At 39.7% G+C, this 24,617-nt stretch overlaps 1 protein-coding gene across 1 annotated transcript in view; it reads left to right on the top strand.

Moving 5' to 3' along the window:
- Positions 1-24,617, top strand: part of PMFBP1 (polyamine modulated factor 1 binding protein 1) — a 3,624,986-nt gene that overhangs the window by 3,442,827 nt on the left and 157,542 nt on the right. The window contains exons 41-42 of the mRNA XM_044081904.1: positions 11,363-11,456; positions 20,236-20,306. Coding sequence (XP_043937839.1) covers positions 11,363-11,456; positions 20,236-20,306 — 165 coding nt within the window. The remainder of the gene's footprint in view (positions 1-11,362; positions 11,457-20,235; positions 20,307-24,617) is intronic.

Here is a 24,617-nt window from a genome sequence, read left to right as displayed (position 1 = left end):
CTTTTCAGTCTCCAAGGAATTCACATATGTCCTTACAAAGAAAATTAAAAAGTAGAAGCAGTTTTCCTTTCAGATTTACTAAAGGCTTTGGAGCTCCCATGAACCTTCTTTAGAATTCAGGATTCACTCTCAGACTAAAGAAATATTTTCCAAGCCTTTCATCCAGTGTGGTCTTCCTAGGGTGCCTTATAAATAATGTATCACAGATGATCTTTCTTCCAATGGGCAAAGCAGTAGCATACAAAGCCTATTTTCAAAATCTGGCAAAACACTCAGAGAATTTCTAAAAGCCATAGGATTCGTGGTTTTAGCTCTTCTTATGCTTCCCAATGCCAGGCTCCATATGAGGAAAAGTCAGTGGTCACTGTTCACCTAGCCCTTGAATTCTATCAGTCTAAAAATTCCAATTATTCCTTTTTGAGTTTAGGACATTCTCCAGTGGGCAAGATAGGTTAACTTCAATCTGGAAGTACCTTTTGTATTTCCTCTGTCAGTATACAGTATGACCACAGATGTCTCGGACTTTGCAAAGGGAGCTTGCTCCATAGAAATCAAAGTTCAGGGTGTCCTGAGCCCCCTGCACAAGAAAAATCATGTCACTGTCAAGAAGGTAATGACCCTTATCAAAGGTGTCAAAGCTCTTCACCAGCTGTGGACACCAGGTACTCTACAATTAGTGGCAGCAATTCCACAGTTATGTGGAACATAAACAAATATGGTAGGACAAAGTTTTGCCGCCAAACACACACACACACACACACACACACACACACACACCCTTTGCAGGCAAGGCATAACAGCTTCAGAAGTGGCCAATAAACGCAATCTTTTTATACATTCCCTCCCATCTGAGCACAGTGAAACCTTCTATAAGCAGATCCAGAATAGATCCTCACAAATGGCTATTGAACAGAGAGGTCTTCCTTTGCTTTATTCATCAGTTTGGAGTTCCTCAAACAGATTTCTGTTTGCATCCATACAGAAACAGGCAACTGATTCTCTTTTGCTCCAGAACACTTTGCAAAAAGGCAATGGCAACAGATACCTTCTTGGTACCTTAGAAGGGGAAGTTTCTGAATATCTTTCCACTATTTTCTCTAATTCTCAAAGTGGTTCAAAAGTAAGGTAGGGAAAATCTGAAAATGCTGCTGCTGACCCCATTTTAGCCAAGACAACATTGGTTCTTACTTCTCAAGGAGATGCCTAGGGGTTGTTACCAGACGCTTCCACTTTTGGTGGATTTATTTGCTTAGTACAAGGAGTTGAGCATTTTAATGGGATTTTAGTTCCTTTTAGATTCCAGTTCTGACAGCCCATGACGCAAATTTTAGAGAGGCTAGAAAGGAAAAGGTATTCTGTCTAGTGTCAAAGTAGACGTCATGAACCCAGTAGAGAAGAGTTGCTCCTGGTCCTTCAGTATCAATATGTCTTTGAGTTGCTTAGCTCTGAATTATCATACATGTCTATCAAGGGACATCTTTCAGGTATTTTGGATATTTGTCAGTGGAATCCTCCTTTATCTAAATATAATCAGATCAAACTGTTTATCTAGAGAATCGCCCATATTAAACCTCTGAGAAAAAGAATGGCACCTCCTTGAGTGGTGAACTATGTATTAGAAAAAACTAACTCTTCCTCCTTTTCAATGAGCTGCTGGTTTTACTTTGAAAAATTTGACATGGAAATCTATCTTAATATTAATCTTAATTTCAGCTAGAAGAGTGTCTGGTTTAGAGGCTGTTTTTGTAGATTCCTTCATATTTGTTTTATTTTTTTCTCATAAGGATAGAGTAAGCCATTGAACAAATCTTTCTTTCATGCCTAAGTGATTCATGAATTCTCTCTTAATCAGACTATCCAGCTTCCTGCTTTCTTTCTAAACCCTCAAATCAAGGAAGTAAGAATTCTTCATTCTTTAGATGTGTTTTACTTAGAAAAGACAAAAAACACTGATAAAATCTGACCAATTGTTTGTGAATTTTGCTGGAAAGAAAGCAGGCTTACCGGTGTCTAAACAAACTATTTCAAAATGGATTTGCAATGCAGTTCTTTTCTGTTATTCAAATCATCACAAGCAGGTAGCAGGAGTAGTTGAGGCCTACTCTTCCAGAGCAATAACTACACCTGGAGATGTTGTTCATGTTTCACCATTGCAGTCCTGACTTATGGGATTTCCTGCTGTGTAAATCCCTTGGCCAGCCCGACTACCAGAGTCTGGTGGACACCCTACCTTGATGTCAGTACACTTGGGTATAAAGTGAGTCAGCCAAAGCCATGATGTTAGTCTTTTCTTGCCGTTGGAGCCCGAAGCAGCGTCTCAATACACCAGTGGGTTCCACACCAGAGAAAAGTCTTCTAAAGCTAACTATCCCATTGGGGAACTCTTTTTCTTGCTTTAACTCATGTCAGTTATGGTTAACAGATCTCTTTGCTGTGTTAAGCAAATCCCACATCAAGACTTCCATAGTTTGTGTGTCACCTGCCTATGCCTGGATCACAACATTCCTAGTTGCCATTTTTGTGCCTGTTTCAATTCTAGGGCAATCAAGCATAGTGCTGAAATCTTAGCTAGGCATCTTAATCTGCAGTCCTCCTTGCATCGTGCAAGAAAGACAAGGAAAAAGCCCAAACTTAGGGCCTCGGCCGACAACCATTCAACGTTGGCCAATCCCCCAAGGCTTGTTATCACTGAGAAAGGTGAGGCAATTTTCAGCCACCTTCTGTGACCAAGGTGGTGGCACAGGCCTCTGTCAAGACCCTTACAGAGTCCAACATGCTGTCGGGTCCCGCAGCTTCTGCACAGGCCTTGGCTTTCACTTCATTGGTTGGGTCCAGAGTCGCTCAGCAGACCTCAGCTTCCAATGAGCAATCTTTCTCTAGTGATGTTCCTTTGAGGCATCAGCCTGGATCAATTCTGCCTTACAAAGAGACTGGCTTCAGGATGGTGGACATACCTAGGCCCACGGCTAAAGCTATTTCTAAGAAAGGATCTGTCTCAGGTCCTATGCCTAGGCCTACTAGCTGTCAATCAGCAGGTTAGCAGCAAGACCTGGTCAGGTTAGCTGAGGACCTCATCTCCTTAGTCAGAGCTAGACAACCCCCTTTGGAGTCTTACCCAGGGAAAAGGAAGAGGGATCCCACCCCTGAAGCTTTTTCTGAGCCACCTGATTCAGATGAGGATTCTGACCAGGAGGGGGTCTGTTTTGAGGAGGGACCCTTCCTTACTTCCTTTGAAGATTCAGAGTCCGATGAGAATCTGCCTTCAGCTTTGCCTCCTGAAGACATCACTTTTGGGGAAACACTCCATGCCATGAGGGAGCTTTTCCATTGGAAGTCACAGGAATACCCACAGTCTAAGAGAGGGTCAGAGAGTTCTCTGACCTCCCAGAACACAAACCTTTGGCTATTCCTCCTGTATTGGTGGTGGTAGAGGATGTTTTTATGGACTCTTCCCTGAACCCAGACTCTCTACCTCCAGCCCCTCGAAAACCAGGAATGTTTTACAGGGTGCTGAACTCACATAAATACTTCTTCAAAAACCAGATCAAGAGGTTGTCACTCCAGGTCCCAAGGGAACGAAAGTCAGCTCTTCAAAGAAACCTTTACGTTCTCACAGGGAAAGCAGGGCCCTTGATAGGTTTGGTAAAAAAGTCTACAGTTCCTCTACCTAGCCAGGAGGGCCCTTAACTGCCAGTTTCATCTGATAAAATACCAACAAAGTATTTTAGATAAAAATGAAATAAAAGATTTCCTCCCTGGAGGACAAGAACATTTCTAAGGAATTGTTGGACCTTTGCCATTCCAGCTCCCAGGTGGCTAGACACTCATTACACTGTGGCTATGATGCTGTGGAGACATCTAGTTGACCTGGTGTTATCTGGCTCTGCTGTTAGAAGGCATGCTTGACTTGGGGAACAGACCAGACAATGTCAAATGCAAACTTCCAGATGCACCCATGGATAAGGACTTTTTTGGCCCAAAAGCTGAGGCTGTGCTAAAAAAGATGGAAGATAAAATGAAGTCTATGCAAACTGTCAAGGACTTCCTCCAAGTTCAACCACCTAGGATTAGTAGGAATTTTCCCACTAAACACTGGTTCTTTCCCTCTCAAAAAGCAGCCAGAGGAAACCTCTGAGGGAAAGGCCTCAAAGGCAGCAGCAATCACAAAGGCCCAGACATTGGTCCTCAGGAACCCCCAGGCAGATGAGTTCTAGGCCACAGGACTCTGGCAGAGAGCAGCAATGACTTTCTTTCCCCTTCTCACATCCCCTTCCTCTCCAGAACAGATAGTAGGAAGACTAGGAGGAAGGCTAACCCTGTTCAAAGAAAACTGATCCCTCATTACTTCAGACAAGTGGGTTCTAAAGATGATCTCAGATGGTTGCAAACTCACGCTCACTTTCATTATCTCAGATGGTTACAAACTCACTTTCAAAGAACCAGTAAGATACTCAGGTTACCCAGATGTTCCACAAAATCAAAGAGCAGAGGCTTTTCTCAGATTCACAACCTATGCTCACAGGGCTCAGTGGAACCAGTACCAAATCATCAAGTAGGGAAAGGTTTCTATTCCAGGCTATTCCTGGTTCCCAGAAAGGAAGGGGCTTGGAGCACTATCCTAGACCTGTCCACCTTCAATCAGTCCCTGCTCATACCAAAGTTCAAATGATGACTCTTCAAAGACGTTTTCCCATGATAGCCCCTCAGGCCTTAATGGTCACCTTAGACCTAAAAGATGCTTCCTTCTACATTCCTATAGAGGAATCTTGCAGACGTTTTCTTCGCTTCAGGGCAGGTACCAGTCAATTTCAGTTCTCTACACTGCCCTTTGGCTTGTCTGCTGCTTCCAGGGTCTTCACAAAGTGCTTAGACCCTGTGATCACCTTCTGCAGAACAAGAGGGATCCAAATTTACCCCTACCTGAACGACTGCTTCATTCAAGGCATAAGTCAGTCAAAGCGCCTCAAGGATCTGGCCTTCACTCAGACCCTCCTCACTTCTTTGAGGTTCACTGTAAATCTTTGCAAATCCAGCACAGACCCTTCCACGAGGATAGCTTTCCTAGGGTATCTTCTGGATTCCTTCCTTCAGAAAAGGTAATCTTCCTGGCTCAGTACATTGCAGAAACAATGCCTCTCAGCCAGGGATTCCTCAAAGCATTAGACTACATGACATCTTGTATCGTCATGATCTCTCTGGCCAGGCTACACATGAGGAAGCTCCAGTGGTACCTCAAGTAACTGTGGTGCCAGCCCTCGCAGTCCCTGGAGACATAAATTCCACTTATCCCTTGCCTCAAGGAGGAATTTGCATGGTGGAAATGAGCATGTGACCAGAACCTGGGTCTCCCCTTCAGGCTCATCCCTGAGGGCCAAACTTTAATCACAGATGCTTCAGAGACAGCCTGAGGAGCTCATTTCCAGCACCTTCAATCCCAGGGCAGATGGGAAGATCAGTTCAGACACAAGCACATAAACTGGATGGCAGTGCAAAAGGGGTTGTGGATCTCAAAGATCAGTGGAAAGCAGGGGTCCTGCTTGTCAAAACAGACACCACCACAGTAATGTGATACATAAACAAACAAGTGAGAACCCACTCTTACCCTCTTTGTTGACTAGCAATGCAAATCTGGGGGACAGCTCACTCTCTGAGGTTGCACCTCATGGCACTGTACCTCCCAGGCATTCAAAATGCTCTAGTTGGTCATCTCAGCAGAAATCTGATGGATCCCCATGAGTGGCATCTGCATTGGGAAACATTTCACAGCATAGCCCACAAATGGGGGTCCCCACAGATTTTTTGCCACCAAAGAAAATGCTAACTGAAAATATTCTGTTCCAGGAGCAAACTACCCACAGGACAGATGCTTTTTCTTTCCTTTGGAGTCACATGTTCTGTTATGAGTTTCCTCCCCTGCCTCTTCTTCCAAAGGTCCTCTTAAAAATGAGGGAAGAAGGTCCAAGGGTCATCCTGATAGCCCCAGACTGGCCCAGGCAGCACTGGTATCCTCTGCTACTGAGCTTAACCTATGAAAAACCTTTTCAGTTACCTCAGAGAGTGGACCTGCTGACTCAGGATAAGGGGAGACTTGTGCATCCCAATCTATAGACTCTCAAACTCTCAGCCTGGATAATTCCACAAAATGCTAAACTGAACACACGCCCTAAGCAGACAAGTTCAGGACATTCTCAAACAGGCTAGAAGGCCCAGTACTAGGAAGTCATAATCAGCCAAATGGAAAAGATTATCCATTTGGTGTCAGCAGCAAGGCCTCAATCCTAAATCAGCCAAATATCTCTGCCATTTTAGATTATCTGGTGACCCTGATGGACAGAGACCTATCCTTTCTTTCATCAAGAGTCACACCTCTGCCATTTCAGCCTACATCCCTATTCTTCCAATCTTTTCTCACCTTCTGATAAAACAATTCCTTAGGGGAGTGGTCCACATCAGACTTCAAAGGAGACAACCCACACCTCCATGGGACCTCAGTTTTGTTGTAGAAAATTTGACCCTACCCTGCTTTGAACAAACAGCTTCTGCTGATTTAAAATTCTTAACCTGGAAGGCTGTCCTTTTACTGGTTATCACCTCAGCTGGAAGGCTACAGGCTCTCATGGCAATGGAACCATTTCTCATATACCACCCAGACAGAGTATCACTCAGGACTAATCCATCCTTTCTGCCCAAGGTAGTCACAGGCACATCTTTGAATCAAGCCATACACCTGACCACCTTCTTCCCCAAGCCTCAGAACAGGAAGGAAAGAAAGCTGTCCTTCATGCTATCTTAAATTTGGAGGGAGTACCAACTTCTTCCACACAATCTGATCAAGTTCTGGGTATCATCCAGATGTTAGAAATAGTACAACAGTGTTGTAAAGTTGTACAAAGTACGGGTTATAGGTAAGTGACCATAATGGTAGATGTTTGAATAGATCACTGTTGCAGTACCTATACCCTCCATCCATCCCCTCTAGGGGTACTTGTTTTCTAGCCAGGGTGAAATATTCATTATCTTCTTTCCTTCAGCATCCTTACCTTCCTATGTTCTCAAAATTCACCCTGCCTTTAATATTTTTATCTGAGGGTTCTGTCCTTTCCTTAGGAAGCTACTCTAGTGTTCTACTTAAATGCATTCTTTATCAGGGCAGGAAAGCTCTGAAAATGGCTCAGACTTATATGCAGCTCACACTGAAAAGATTCTAAGCTGTAGAAGGCTGATCAAATGGAGGGAACCTTTGCAGATAAAGTCCCAGATGTTAAGGATACTGCAATATTTATATTCAAATATGTACCAAATGGTAAGTTACTTACACAATTGTACTATATCTGTATAGATACATGTGCACACACACACACACACACACACACACACACACACACACACACACACACACACACACACACACACACTCTCTCTCTCTCCTGGATCTATGCATGATTGAAATAGGTCTCTTAAAACTAGCTGCTGGCAGTTTGAATATTCTTCCTCTTGATCAGATTCTTTCTACATTCTGTTCTTCTTACCTATTTAAAGTTTATTTCTCAAAATCTTTTTGGTATTTATATATATCAAACCTTGTGAATCTTTAAAAGAATCTGTACAGTCTCCTTGGTTACTGATAGACACCTATCTCTGCCACACTGCAAAATTTATATTTATACCTTGTGAATCATTACAAGAAATCTTATACTCTTCTTTTTATTAACAATCTGTGGAGTCCACATATTTTACATTTTTTTAAGGAAAGCTGCTGATTGTCCTTGGTTGGTGTCATGTCCTAAAACTTTGACACTATATCTGCAACTTTTTCAAAATCTCTCCCCCTTATATTCTTGATATTTATGTCCCACAGTTACAGAAAAATGCATTAGCCTTTATTGTAACTGTCCCAATATTCTGCAGCTCTGGTAAAAATTGTATCCATAATGTCTCACATTTTTCACTGGGTATTTTGTTTCCTGATATTCTCTGAATTTTTGAAAAAAAACTTCTACTTTCCTTATAATTTATATTATATTTATATTCTGTGAATCATTACAAGAAATCGTATACTCTTCTTGATATTGAGGAATCTGAGGAGTCCACATATTTTATGATTTTTTTTAATAAAATACCTAGCTACATACCATATAATTTTTTCAAAGGGCCCGTACTATTTTATTTTCATTAAAGAAAATGTGCATGGACATAGACACAACCACTGTTTAATATAAAACATTTACACTGTTAGTGTCTGGAATTTACATTTGAAGCATTAAATAAGTTAGTCAAATGCTGCAGAACATGTGTGCTCTAAGATCAGCAGTCTACTATTTGGAAGAGGAGACGATGGTTGACCGAGTAGTCATAATAGTACAGGCAATGTTACCATACACGTAGAGAATGGGTGAAATGTACATTGTATCAAAGGCTGCAGAACATGTGTTCTCCAAGATCAGCAGTCATATTAGCAGAGGTAGTCTTACCATACACGTAGAGAATGGGTGAAATGTACATTGTATCGAACGCTGCAGAGCATGTGTTCTCCAAGATCAGCACTCATATTCGCAGAGGCAGTGTTAACCATATACGTAGAGAATGGGTGAAATGTACATTGTATCGAATGCTGCAGAGCATGTGTTCTCCAAGATCAGCACTCATATTCGCAGAGGCAGTGTTACCATACACGTAGACAATGGGTGAAATGTACATTGTATCGAAGGCTGCAGAACATGTGTTCTCCAAGATCAGCAGTCATATTAGCAGAGGTAGTCTTACCATACACGTAGAGAATGGGTATAATGTACATTGTATCGAACGCTGCAGAACATGTGTTCTCCAAGATCAGCACTCATTCGCAGAGGCAGTGTTAACCAAACATGCAGAGAATGGGTGAAATGTACATTGTATCGAACGCTGCAGAGCATGTGTTCTCCAAGATCAGCACTCATATTCGCAGAGGCAGTGTTAACCATACACGTAGAGAATGGGTGAAATGTACATTGTATCAAACGCTGCAGAACATGTGTTCTCCAAGATCAACACTCATATTTGCAGTGGCAGTGTTACCATACACGTAGAGAATGGGTGAAATGTACATTGTATCGAAGGCTGCAGAACATGTGTTCTCCAAGATCAGCAGTCATATTAGCAGAGGTAGTCTCACCATAAACGTAGAGAATGGGTGAAATGTATATTGTATCGAAGGCTGCAGAGCATGTGTTCTCCAAGATCAGCAGTCATATTAGCAGAGGCAGGGTTACCATACATGTAGAGAATGGGTGAAATGTACATTGTATCGAAGGCTGCAGAACATGTATTCTCCAGGATCAGCAGTCATATTAGTACATTAGTAGAGGTAGTATTACCATACACTTAGAGAATGGGTGAAATGTGCATTGCAGCTGACTGGAGAATGAATGTTCTCCAAGACAGTGTTAATGAACAACTAATGACCGGTAAAAAAAAACATGTCCACCACTTGTCGTGAAGCTCCTGCTGTGAAGCTTGGGCAAAAGTAAATGGATGACATTTTTTATATTATTGACTGGCTATAATCCTTAGGGCCTGACATTGCATGATTATTTTTTTTTATTTATTTGATCACAATAAGAATATCTGAGGTTTATTCAGTCAGCAAAGTAGCTATAACACCTGGAAGCGTGTGTGTGTGTGTGTGTGTGTGTGTGTGTGTGTGTGTGTGTGTGTGTGTGTGTGTGTGTGTGTGTGTGTGTGTGTGTGTGTGTGTGTGTGTGTTTGTGTGTAAATATCAAATATCTACATAACTTATATTTTGGATGTAAAGGCACCCATGATGAACTCATTGCCATGCCAGTAACCTAGTGCTGCAGTATTGAAGGACAGGCATTTGACAGATCATCACCATGGAAGCATGGGCATTTCTCCTTTTAAAACCATTACATACCCCCTCTTGTGATGTAAGCTCAGCACATCAGTGGGGAGTAGGATTTAAAGAGAAAAAAAATCTACTGACAGCTCCTAAGGTAGCTCACACCCCCTGGAATCCACACAAAAGCATTGAAGCCTTCCCTGTGTAGGGCTTTCAAAGAAGGGAGGCTCTTCTAGCATGGGTCAGACTGGGGGCCATTTGTCCATCGATGCAAGGGGACCTCTGAGAATGAAAACATTGGCAGCTGACCTAGTATGCAGAAGCCAGAGGTCAGCAAACATCAGTGTGAACAAAATGGCAGTATATGAAATGACCTCCTAGTGAGCTCATAAGACTTTGTACTCTTCAAGCTGCCATCTATTTGCCATCATAGTGTTGGGCTACAGCTTTCTCCTTAGAACATGATAAGTATGTTGAGGAAATCTGAATGATATGAATGATATTTGAATGATTATTATTGTTCTGTGAGCAGCACTGGTCCTGTCATTAGTGTCATGACATGCAGTTCACAATGGATGTTAGTAAGACAGTGGGAAGGAAGATGAAGATAGAAGAGCTCAGCAATCAATTGCCATAAGTATATGCTGACAATATGGCATGAAAACAGTTCCAGAAATTAAGATTTAAAGAGTAGGACACAGGCAGTCAAGTTAAAAGTCCCCTTATCTGTTACAGTGTACAGTACTAGCTGAGCAGGAAAACTGCTGTTTATGGCAAAACTGTATTACTTGTGCTTATTTGATGACTGTAATTATATTTATTTCCATACTGTCTTTAACTAGAAAATTAGATTGTCATACTATCCCGTAGCATATGCCATTGTGTAATAAAAACACTGCTTTTTGATTTTCATTGTTTCATTTAATTAATTGGTTGCTATTATTCAATTAAGGCAAGTTTGGGTGTATATATATATATATATATATATATATATATATATATATGCTTTTATTTCAGTGTGTTTTATGTTTGAAGAAGGCTGGTGACACGGACGAAAGTGCTTACATTGGATTAAACTTCTTGCTGGATTACATGTTTGGTCCATTGCATTGTTATTGAACTGCCAATTTTATCTACTGATTTTCATTGTAACTGACTATTGCTAGGCGAAATGCAAAGAAATGCTTAAATGTATTGTCCACAAAGTAAACCTCAAATTCATGAATTATTTGCATTTCTGTTGTGCTTAACAAACATTTCTCCTTCTGGAACTCATGAGGGATGTCCCTCCCTTCCACACCCTGTAGTCTTATCCTAAAATGATAGGCCCCCCACCCAAGGTAAATACTGGCATGGGGGGGTGACTGCTTGATGTTCTACCTGATGAAACCTCCATAGTTTCATTGATTCTTCATTCAATTTTGGAGTGCCTTTTGACATTTGTATGCTTGCTTGTTTTCTGCTGATGTTTTGCTTGGATCAGTATTCAGTTAGATTCAATTTTCATTCTCTCCATCCACTCTTAAGCCATCTAAAGGAATTGGTCAGCAGGCTGCAACATGAAAACAAAAAACTTAAGACAGAAGTGGATGAGAAGCGGATTGAGCATGAAAAGATGAAGGTAAGGAATAGAGCACACTGAAGGCAATATTGTGGTAATGAAATATAGGCTGATTTTAACAAGCACAGTCACTGTGCATGAGCCAGTGTTTTAAAAGTGTATTAATTAAAGTCCTTCTTTATTATGTCCATCCTTGGGGATCCTCAAGGCTTTTAGATGCATGTTAGTGTTATAGGAATTATGTCCAAAATCTCAAGGTCACTCTACCCAGTATCAGTTTCTGGATTTATTTTTTTTCACTTATTGTTTGGTTATTTTCATCAGTTATTCTAGGTTTTCCATTATTGGCATTTATCTGAACTTCCATTGCTTTCCATACTTGTATGCCAACAAAGAAATACACGATTAATTCATTTCTGAGACATTCTTTGAATTCAAATGTACTACAAATCCCGATTTTATAAAAACATAAGTTTAGTATGACAATCCTGTTGATGGCTTCATGGCATAAAGGATCTGATGGGCAGCTTGGAAAGATCCAGATTAACATTTCAATTTAATAATTTTCTAATAATTTTTGTCCTCGATCATCATTTAATAGATATATGGAAATGAGATGATATTGCTGACAACTCTGTTTTATTCCATTTGCTACCTAAAGTAGCTGTCCATTGGTCATTTTTTTGCATCTAGTTTTAGGTCATGCGAGGTTAATCATCTGTCATTAGATATGTTTGTAAATTGGTAATTAATCCGATACCTTATGGTATGTGTACTATACATTGTTTAATGCAAGTATGCGATGCATGACTGCAGCAAAGAATTGCCAGTACTTTTCTTCATTCAGAGGATACCAGTTTCTACTGCTTCATAATTAGTAACCTGTTTGAGCATTATACTTGATTCCTGTTAAAGCATACTTTACTGTGTTTGATTACCAATGCTCTTGATTTTTATGACAGATAATGTGAGTGTCCGTCAGCTTAGCCCACTCTACTATACTCCCCCTTTACATCCCACTCACTGAAAACCATGCATCTGAATGAACACCTCTTAGAATTCTTTTGAAAACAAAATGTCAGACCCGTTTCATTTGTTTAATTAACTCATACATTTTAGTAATTAACTCATCATTTTATTTACTGCTAGAAATAAATGCATGAAAACAAAAATCTAGTTATCTCAGATTTTCAGTTTGCACTTTTTAAGATTAGATGACGTGGCAGACCACTTCTTTTAAACGTTATTTATCTTCACATTAATGCATCACATTGTCATTGTCAAAGTTATGATGACATTTGTTAAGCAGAAATTAAAAGCAAAACTAAAATAAATATTAAATTCAGTAAGATACTCTAATAAAGCAGTGAGTGAAATTAAAGATCAGATGTTATCTAATATAGCATATGTAAGGTCAAATATTACTTTTATTACTTTTTAAATTCTTTCTGTATTGTCAGATTTCTTACAATAGTGACCCATAGTGGAGGATATCTCTTGGTACTTTATGAAGACGGTGTCCACCCTTGGTCACTCCATGTAACTTGTGTAAAGAAAGTCTAAGTGGCTACATTAAGCTACTCAAGGTAAAAATTGTAGTAATAGTGTGGGTAGGTGCTATCTGGCAAGTGATGATGGAGGGAATGGAAAGTATTATGCAAGACACTAGTTTATGAGACGAGAGAAGTGCTAAGCTAGACTGAAATGTGCATCTCAAGGGTGTTATGCAGATATAAAGTTAATTCAACTTAATGTGAAAGAAGTGACAAGAGTATTGGAAGATATTCAACATAATTTATGATATGTGACACAACCTTGCATTATCATCAGTGCTGCAAAATGCTGGTTAAATAGCAAGTTGCTGAGCTTTGTGATTAAGTCAATGAAATGGCTTCAAAGAGGGAGTGTGTAGAACAGTAACTGGCAGCAATAAAGGATAAGGCTAAGGGGGAAAATATGAGTGGAGTGTTGAAAGGAAGGTATGGATTCAGTGCACTGTCTGAAACCAAAGATGATATGAAAGGTTTCATGAAAAATGTGATGGGGATTAAAAAAGTGATGCAATTACAACTGACAGATATGAAAACATATAAAGTTATTGTGATTGCATTTCACTAGATGAGTAGTGGATTTTTATATGTATATATTGCATGTCTGTGTGTCAGTGTCTACCATATCTATATCTATCTATATCGAATCTGTATCTATGTATAGCTCTGTATATCTGTATCTATATGTATATGTATATATATATATATATATATATATATATATATATATATATATATATATATGTATTCCCTTCACCAGCTCGAAGTTTCAAAATTTCGAACTGCAAATGGTCAAGACCATAAGATTGAAGTTTTGAAACTTCGAACATTTTGAATGGGGATCACAGTAGAGAACAGAATGGGAAATTTACCATGTTCCTCACTATAGTGTGATCTTGAAGTTGGTGTATTTATTTAGCGGGGGGTGTGGGGGTGCAGGGGGTCTTTTTTGTTTTTTTATTACAATTTTGAAGTTTCAAAACTTCGATCTTATGGTCTCGACCATTTGCAGTTCAAAGTTTTGAAACGTAAAGTAGATCCACACACACACACACACACACACACACACACACACATATATATATATATATATATATATATATATATATATGACAATGTCAAAGCAGACTCAGTCGAATGAGAATGGTATTTTCGACCCACATCGCGAAAGTGACATTGTCAAATTCTGACATTGTCGAAATATGTCTTGAATTCAACCTCGGAACAAGAGCTAACATAGGTCGAGGTAGGGACGAGATTTGTACTTCAACATTGTCAGGTTTGACATTGTCACCGCTCGCTGTCCGGAGTTCGTTGAAGTGGATTTGACTGAATCCACTTCAACATTGTAATTGTAAACTATATATATATATATATATATATATATATATATATATATATATATATCATCATCATCTTCTTTTGGCTGTTCCTGTTAGGGGTCGCCACAGCGGATCATCTGTTTCCATTTCTTCCTGCCCTCTGCATCTTGCTCTGTCACACCAACCACCTGCATGTCCTCTCTCACCACATCCATAAACCTTATCTTAGGCCTTCCTTTTTTCCTGTTACCTGGTAGCTTCATCCTTAGCATCTTTTTCCCAATATACTCTGCATCCCTCCTCAGCACATGTCCAAACCAACGTAATCTTGCCTCTCTGGCTTTGTCTCCAAACCTTCCAACGTGGGATGACCCTCTAATATACTTATTCCTAATCCTGCCCACCCTCATCACACCCAGTGCAAATCTTAACATCTTTTATAAATATAAATATATAAATATATATATATATATATATATATATATATATATATATATATATATATATATATATATTCCACCATCTTCATCATTGATTATGTTTATGTGATAAACCAAGGTGCTGCTTGTCCATGCACACAGGTCATCAAAAAAAAAAAAACAGGATTTATTCCTATAACTTTGGTAACAGCCATTGTGCTAAATATAGACACTGATATGTTCTAGTTTGCTTATAACATTTCTTGATAAGGAAAGTTAAAATGCCTCTGTATTCAGAATTATTTATTTATTTATGTTTAGCAGGAAAGGCTGACTCGGATAAAAGCCTTTTACAGCAGAAGCCCAAGGGGAAAAGCTCCACATTTAAAAAACAGTTTTGACATGTACATAGAGTACAGTTACATGATAGCAGAAGGAATACAAAATATAGGTAAGTGTACGTACATGGGAGAAAAAAATAAAATATCTTACATAAACATCATTTAGAAACAGAGCATATATAGGTATATACAGTGCTGAACACCCTTTAAAAATAGAAACAGGTGTGCATATAGCAAAGAGAGATATAACATTGAAAAAGATACTGTAATATTACATGCAGTTTCTAAAAATTAAAATAATGACAAGAAGCTGCAGATTAACTATGAAAACGTTAGAAAAGGGGAAGATGATTGATAATGAAATATAGATGATATGTTAGTAGTACACCAACCATGAAACTGTTGTTACATATAAGATTGAGAAGTGAAGTAATTGGGGAAGTCAGAATGGATGGAGCTTTTTGATAATAAAATATGTAAATAAAATAGATAAGAAAATGTGGTTTAATTGCACTTATAAAAACAAATTTAATTTATATGGGTTAATGGGAAATTACTTGTGGAAACCTAAGTATAATTTCACAGATGGAAAGCATAAATTAATATCACATCTTCTAGATTTTAATATATTATATTTCAAAGCTCTTAATATTTTTCTGATGGCTTGGTGACTCTCTCTATCCAAATAGCATAGCAAAACTATGGAACCACACCCCACTACCACTGACATCCTTTTAGAAGGCAAATGTATGTAAAACACAACTAAAACTCTCAGATAAGTAGATCTACTCCACTGTATCGCTAAGATAAACGGGCTGTTATCTTCAGCTTGTCAGTATCAAATCAATTCTCTTCATTCAGAATCCTGTACTGCTCAACAAGTCTTCACCACTACCTGAATAGTTTTACTAGTATCTCCCAGCTTCTTCTTCTTCTTTCGGCTTTTTCCCGGTTAGGGGTCGCCACAGCGGATCACCTATCCGCTCATGATTGGCAGTGGAGTTTTACGGTGTTGAGTTGCCAGCCCGGCACCCAACCTTCCACAGAAGGCACACACATGCACACACTCACACCTAGGGCCAATTTAGAGTGTCCAGTCCACCTACGGTGTGTCTTTGGGATTACTAGTATCTCCTAGCTACATATTTTATTTTGTGACACTGGTTATCCCCACATCTATACCTCTAATGTAAACCTTATGATAGCCTTATGTGTAATTGTCTGACAACCTTATTTACACCCCACCTCTTAACTACAGCATAAACATTTCCTGTCCTAATTAGCTCCTTCCATATCCTCTGTTTATTTGAATTTCTAAGCACTAATCACATGATCTGTTATCTGTCTGACAAACCCACTAATGCACCTCTTCAAATGCTCAGTGTTCAGCATCTACTGTTACATTAGTGTCTTTTATACTGTAATAGCTGCCTCTACTTTCATATGAATGTAATCTAATTAGCAAATGTATGTGTAATTGTTAATGTATATTATTTAATGTCTGTTAATGTTTACTACTGAATAAGTTCATAGGTAGGTACTAGGCTATCTGCCCGAAGGCATTTATAAGCCTAGCCCGAATTGTGTTGGGTTTCGCAACCCCCTTAGATTAGTTCCCTGTGCCTCTTTCCAGCAGAGCCATTGAAGTGATCCCTGGGGTAACCTTTCTATTTCCCATCCACTCGTCAAGGTTTCTCTTGAAGAGTGTTAGTGAGAAGCTCTGCCTAATGTAGTTTGGAATCTTGTTCCAGAGCATGGGAAGTCTCTGGAACAGGAATCTATCCCTCCAGCACGTCCTATTTATTATTGTGGTGAGGTTTAAATCCCTAGAGCATGTGGCTCGAGGGGATATGGTTTTCTTTAGGTGGAGCATGTCCATTAATTCTGGGTTGGACATGGGCTTGTATGTCAGGCATAGATCACCTCTGAGTAGGCGGTATGCACCAAGTACAGCTGGAGTTTTTTAGTCGAGCTGCATAGGGCATCTGTTTGAAGCCAATGATCCTCTTGGTGAGATACTTCTATGGTCTTTCCAGCTGTTGCAGGTGTCTTGTAAGGTACATCTCAAATGGGGCATTGTACTCTATGATGAGTCTGATGAGTGATGTGTAGAGGGGCACAATGACCTCTTTTGATCTGGAAGCAAACCCTTTTGTGATTAGGTGGGCCACCTAGAAGGATTTTCTAACCACTTTGGCAATGTGATTATCAAAGGAGAGATTACTTTCTACTTGGGTCCCCAGATCCCTTATTATGTCTTCTGTATTTAGGGAGCTACCACCTATGTTGTAGTTTGTGGGTACTTTGATTTTTGCAAAGGGGGTGACTATGCACTTTTTCGCATTTAACTTGAGGCCATGGTTTTGACACCAGGTATCTGTCTCAGTGAGACCCTTTTGGAGGATGTCTGTGTCAGCCGGGGAGTCAATTATAGCCCCTAGTTTGTAGACGTCTGCGAACTTGGTCAGCCCTAGACCTCCTGTGCTTGCCTGTACCTCTGAGAAGTATATGCCGAACAGGAGGGGTCCTAGGACTGAGCCCTGAGGACCGCCACTTGTAGCCGGTTTAGAGTCAGACCTAGCTCCTGCAACTCTTACCATGTGGGTTCTGTCCATGAGCCAGTTGGCAATCCATCTTGTGACATAGGGGTCTATGTTCAGGCTGGTGAGCTTGTCTATAATACCAGAATGGGGAATGGTGTTGAAGGCCTTTGCGAAGTCTAGGTAGGCTGTGAGGACCACCTTTCCCTCATCTATAGCCTTGGTAACTGTCTCAAAGAAGTCCACCAGGTTTAGGAGGCATGATCTGCCATTAACAAAGCCGAACTCTGTAGGGTTCAGTGTTGGGAGGTTCCCAATGTCTCTGTTAATGAGATCCATGATGATGCTCTCCATAGCCTTGCAGACCAAGCTAGTCAGGCTTATAGGGCGATGGTTCCCAGGGTCTGTTGTGGATCCACCTTTGTGGAGTGGAATAACCATTGCTGTGCGCCACTATATGGGTATGTAGCCTGTGGAGAGGCTGAGTTTGAACAGTGTGTTTAGGTGAGGGGTTAGTTTGTTTTTGAGCTCGTGTAGGACGCAGCCTGGGACACCATCCGGTCCCATTGATGCTGTGTTTTTGACTTTGGAGAGGGCTGTTTTAACAGTGTCTGTGATTTCAGGGGCACTAAATTCTTCTGATATAGTTATGGGCCCTTTTGGGGGTGAGAGGGGGGTGAAGTTTGCACTGAACCTGTCTGCCAGGATGTTGGTGATATCGGTCGGTTCAGTCTATTTTGTGCCATTCTGCACTAAGTCTGAGCAGATCTGAGAATTGCCACTTAGATTCTTGACATAGCTAAAGAATGCCTTGTGGTTATCTTTGGAGTCCTTGGCAATTTTTCTTTCAAAGCTAGCCTTGGGTGATTTTATGAGAGATCGTAGTTTCTTGCTGATACTGATCAGGGATGTCTTACCTTCTTGGGATTTTACTCTTTTCTGTACTGGTTTCCTCCTTCTATTGTATAGCTTGTTTATGGCAGGGGTCCACGTTTCCTTTTCTTGGAGGAGTGAGTCTTGGTTTTGCTTGGGATAGCACAATCCATGCATTCTTGTAGGTGCCCGTAGAGTTCATTAGTAAAGGATTTTGCAGCTTGGGCAGCATTATCCTTTAGCATGGGGGCTTTAAAACTGTTTAAAAACCTCCATCTACACTTTCACATCAGTCTCAGACACAAGAATCTGAGTTTCCGTTCCACCTAGCCATCTTAATCATCTGTGAATTTATTATTATCCATAAGTGGAAATAACTATTCTTTCTCATCTGTTGTAGACTTTTAAAACATTGTTTTACTTTTCTTCACCCCATCTGTACAGATTCCCTGCCCATCACCACTTCATCTTCATCTGGCTATCCTATCCTGCCTACCAGTTTATAGAACCTCTTCCTATCACCTCCTTTTCATTTTACTAATCTATCCTAATCTCTCTCCTCTTTATAGTTATAATTAAACTAAACATGACTTTTACTTATTACTGCTGTGAATTGCCAAAAGGACACTCTCAAGAATTGTCTTTAGTGTTTTATTTTGTTTTTTTTTCTCATTGCTCTCTTTGTAACATATTTTTGTTATACTTCTGTGCCTTCCAATATCGTTAATTATTTTTGAAATGTATAATTTTAAACTGAATTTCATGTAATGTCTTTGAATTTTTTTCTTTGTTAAAAGGAGCTTTTCTCACTGGGCCTCCACTGAAAATAGACTCTTGTGACCCAGTCAGACTTTCCTGGTAAGCAAATGCCAATAAATAAATAAATCAATCTTTAGTGCACAGTTTCTTGTCCTGGATCCCAGAGGCAGGGTCTGATTAACTAGATTTATAATACGTGGTTTTGTGACCCAAGTAAGAAGTGCATACAAAGAAACACAACATATGAGTGAATAATTACTTACAGTAATGTTCTAAACAAACAGGGACAAGGCAATATGCCAAACTGTCCTCAGTGGGCTGTATCCCACCCCTCTTCCAACTTTTTTTTTAGCAAACTCCAAGATTGCTGCAGCTCAAATAAAATATGAACTTTTGCTAATAGTGATTCAAGGGACATGTTTAGTCCACTTGCTCAAAGAATTGTTTGCTGAAACCCAGTTGATACATTTTTGCTGCATCTGACTTAACGTCATTTGCTTTGTAAGTTAAAACACTTTTATGTTTCCCCTTCTTTTGTCCCTAAGAATATGAAATAGATTGAACCTGGATGTTATACCCCTTATTTGCAGTTCAGCAAATGACTAAACAGTATGCAACATTTATTAATGTTTCTAGAAAAGATGACCAGTCGTAACACTTTTTCAGTCAGAAAGTAGAGCAGTGATAATTTTTATTACAATACTTAGCATATTTCACTTTTAACAAATGTACTGTTTTATAGGGGCAAACTGTGTCAGTGAATAAGTGCTGATTTTTATGTGTCATTATGCCACACATCTCCCACCAGCTGATCAGTGTCATTACACCACATATTTACCACCAGCTGATCAGTTTTATTACACCATATATCTGCCACCAGCTGATCAGTTTCATTACACCACATATCTGCCACCAGATGATCAGTGAAATTACACCATATATCTGCCACCAGCTGATCAGTTTCCATAACCGCCAGTAATTGTTCCAGTTCCCATCTTCCTTTTTAAACTAATTATTCCATCTGTTTATCTCCAGACTCTTCAGAGTTGCAGAATGGATCTACAGTCAGCACATGGCCATCTGACAAACCAACGTCATGGAGAAGGGTGAGTCCTGTCATAACTAAAGAACCATAAACATGACTTTGACTCCATTAGGTCGCAATTTTGAGCATATTATCACTATTCATGGTGTCCACAACACAGCAATGCAAGCTCCCAATTAATGTTTACTGTTTACTCTCACATTTATTTTATTCTGCAGGATATAAAGGTCACTAATTATAGAGAGCTGATCTATGAAGCAGACCATTTGCAACTGGATGGTTTCTGAAACACAAGTGATTCATAAAGGCAAAGTAATTCATTTTGTTATATGTTAAACATAATATAATAAATAAGAGAGCAAACAGGGAAAGAAAACATTTATTCAGACATTCATTTAATTGTATTTTATTTGTTTATTTCAGTTTGTTTACTGGTTGAGGGGGCTAGTCCAAAGTCACAACCTGGAATCACAAGCAAGCAATAATGCTTGACAGGGTGTGTGGTAATGTATAATTAACACCTGCCTAGGGGTGTTATGAGGCCCGAGTGTGTTAATTACACTTTAACATACACCCTGGAGGGCATTGGGTGCTTAAAGAATGGTCTCTTTGTAAACTTGTTGTGTTTTACTTTCTTATTTATTTTTTTAAGTACTATATTATTTTTTATATATTTTAATGTAAAATAGTTCCTCCATCAAATGTTTCAGACTTGCTGTAGTATAAATTAATGGTGTTGGCAGGAAGCATTTTACATCAAACATATTTAAAAAAATAATAACCAAGTAAAACACAAACATTTTACATATAGCCCATTCTCTCTCTCTGTACACACATACACAGTCTCTTCTGCTTTCCCACACATACATAGGTTCATAGGTAGGTACTAGGCTATCGGCCCTAGGGCCTATACAAGCCCAGCCAAAAAGGTACTCTAGCTTTTGCCACCCAAGAAAATTATTTTCCTGTGTCACTGTTGAGCAGAGCCACAGAAGTGATCCCTGGGGTGATTTTTTTCTATTTCTCATCCAGTCATCAAGATTTTTCTTAAAGAATGCTAATGAGGAGCTTTTTTGATATAGGTAGGTAGTTTATTCCAGAGTATGGGAAGTCTCTGGAACAGGAATCTATCCCTCCAGCATGTTCTGTTTATTGTGGTGTCCCTAGCTCAGAGGAATTAGGACATACACACACACACACTCTCCAATGCTTTCATACACGCATTCAGTCACACAAGATCACTCTCACTCTCAATTTCTCACGCACACAGACTTCACTCACACAAGACTGCTCCCTCTCTCTCAATCTCTCTCATACACACAGTCTCCTCTGCTTTCATACATGCACTCCCTCACACAAGATCACTCTCACATTCTCTCTCTCTCTCGATCTCCTTCTCTCTCTCTCACACACACACACACTCGCCTTTTTTTTTGTTTTACATTTTATGCTTGCTAAACAGCAGAACTGCTGCTTAGCAAGCATAAAACAATGGCAGCCATTAGGTTTTTTTTTTCAGTCCAAGCTCCACAGCAGCTTGATATGCTGCCATGAAGCGGTGGACTCGTTTGTCAGTGGGCATTACTTGTACATTAATACCCTGCTAGAGAATGTTCGTTCTCCTGTCAGGGTGTTGATGTACAGTTTGCCCATTTTCTAAGCTAAAATAAATGCATACATAAAACTGCTGATAATAATAATATAATTTTGTATCTATTATTAAATGTATTCAGTATAATAGTACAAGTTTAACAGCAGTACAAAGTACACATCAGGGGACTGGATAAAATAAATGGTAAACCATTGGATATGCAAGTGATTCCAGGCAGCATGGAGCAGTAACATTTTCTGACAAAGGTGAATATTAAGCTATGACTCTGCTGGATGGGCATCATAATAGTTTCACATCAGGACTGCAGTAGATGGCAGCTGGTGTAACACACTTCTTGTTACTGCAGCAGGACGCCCATATTCAAGTGACGGAGGTGCAAGGAGAGATATGTAAGGTACGTATAAATGTAGGAAATTTAAAAAAAAAAGAAAAGGGAAAGATAGTTTGTTGAGAAAGAATAAAGCTTGATGGATGGCAGGTTAGGATGGGTAAAATTAAAGGAAATGGAAATATGAGGAGTCATATAGAGAAACTAATAAGTGTAGGAGACAAAGATATAAATTTAAAAACAGAAACATAAATTCCTGATAAGAGTTATCTGGATACGACTGTAAATGGGTATGGGTTAGTGACAAGACTAGTGAGAATTAGGTGGTGGTGGGTTCTGTGGTGTAGCCTAAAAAACTACATACATATTAAGAGGAGATGTGTCAAAAAATGAAATTACCTGGAAGTAATTTTTTTAACAACTTATACTGAGAGAGAAGGGCTGTGATGAATAATGGATTATTGTAGTCTATAAACTGCCATATGCCAGTGCCAAGGTTGAGAATATGTACTACTTTCCCTTCCTGGGAGAAGGAAGTGATAAGCCTAGGCCATCTGCTGTCTAAAGATATTTAACATTCTAACTCCCTTTCATCCCTAGCTTCTCTCTCAAGCCTTCTCCACTTATCCCCTGCCCTGTTCAATGCATCTGTGAATTCCTTCTCTAACTCCCATGTCAGTGTTCAATTCCATGGATATATTTGACTCTCCATGAAGAAGTACTTTTGCAGATCAAGGCAATAATTGATCCCTTCAATCTGCTTAATGTGACGTCATTTATCCCTGCTGTCCTTCTTGTTAAGAATGATCTCTTCAAACCTCCCTGACGTGATCTTTTGCATCCATATCATGTGCCCCTATTTTCTTCTGGACTGTTGTATGACAAATCTGAGATCCTCTTGTTTCTAGCCACATTCATTCTCCTCCATCCTGTACAATTTTCTGGTAGTTTTTTCTGAGCTTCTTCCAACAGCATGATGACTATCACTCTGTATAGCCTGTAGAACCACACACAGTGCTCAAATATGACCTGTCCAAGATACACTAAAGCAGGGGTGTTTTCTTTGCTTCATAAATCTATCCCCATGAGAATATACCCTTAGAATTTTGTTGTTGCTGCCAGTGCCCCCTGACTCTGCTGGTGATGGTTTATTCTATGTGTGACCAACACCTGACATCTTCCTTTTCTTCTACCATCACTCCCACTCCATCTAGTCAATACTTCCCACTTGTTTGCATCAAACCTTAGCTGCCACTTTTCCACCCAGCTAATCATTTTTTCTAAATCCTTTCCTAGACCCTTTCCCAATTCTCCATCTAATTTTGTGCCATCAACAAACAAAAGGAAGTTGTTCTTTGTTCTCCAAGATATGCCTGAGATGAACACACTAAAGAGTATTAGATTCAGGAATGACCCTTGTGGTATTCCAATAGTCGCTTTCTTTATCCATTGTGTATTACCTTTTAAATGTGCAACAACTCATTTCTTCAACCTCCATTCTAACTCCACTCCTTTCAGATCCCCATTCTGGACCAAATCAAAGGCCCTGATGAAGTTCATGTAGGTCATGTTACCATCAGTCCACTGTCAAATTCTGCTGTAACTTACTCTTAAAAACAAGATCAGGTTTTATCACCTTCTTCTGGCAAAGGACTCATGTTGACATGTTCTGGAGATTATTGTCACCTGGGAAAACAGTAAGCCTTTCCCCTCATAATTCATATTTCTGTCAATAAATTTCCCTGTCAGTGCTGTTCAACTAACAGACCTATATTTCCCTTGATTTTTCTGATCCCCCAATTGCCCAAGGGTACTGCCCATGCCCACCAGGGCATCGGCTGGAGTACTTTTCAAAAGACCCAGAGAGGCAGCCAAGCTGTTCCATGTGCTTTATCCTCCCTTAGAGAAGCCAATTACCTCCCAGCCTTTTACTCTGTCATGCTTGGTGTTGGCCATCTGTCCTTCCCAGTCAACATCCTTCCCCACGTGGTGTTCACTCTGTTTCGTTCCTTCCTGAAGGAGAATATTTGTTTGGTATCTCTGCTTTTCACCAGTCTCCTGTGATCTCTGCTCAACCTGCACAGGTCTATCTTTCACTTCCTTCCTTATGTTATATATCTACAAAATACTTTGCTCTTCTTCTTAACCCCTTCTGCTAAATCCCTTTCAGTTTGCTTCACACCTTTTTTGCCTTTCACTTTGCCTTCTTAAACTGGGGATCTCCACTTCCACACCCCTAAACACTCCCCTCCATATCTCTATTCTCTGTCTTTTGCTGTACTTATTAGTCTCTCTTTCTTATGTATCTATGCTAATGAAACATTTGTCTATAGTCTTGAGTAATGCATAGCTTTTCAGTTTCCATAGTTCAACTCCCTCCACTCGTATCCAGTCCACTAACTTATGTTTGACCCTTTCTCCACCTCATCATT

The sequence above is a fragment of the Protopterus annectens genome, chromosome 8.part1, assembly GCF_019279795.1.
Source record: "Protopterus annectens isolate FY-2018-M chromosome 8.part1, PAN1.0, whole genome shotgun sequence".
Classification (NCBI taxonomy): domain Eukaryota; kingdom Metazoa; phylum Chordata; order Ceratodontiformes; family Protopteridae; genus Protopterus; species Protopterus annectens.
This window is presented reverse-complemented; position numbering and strand designations above follow the sequence as displayed.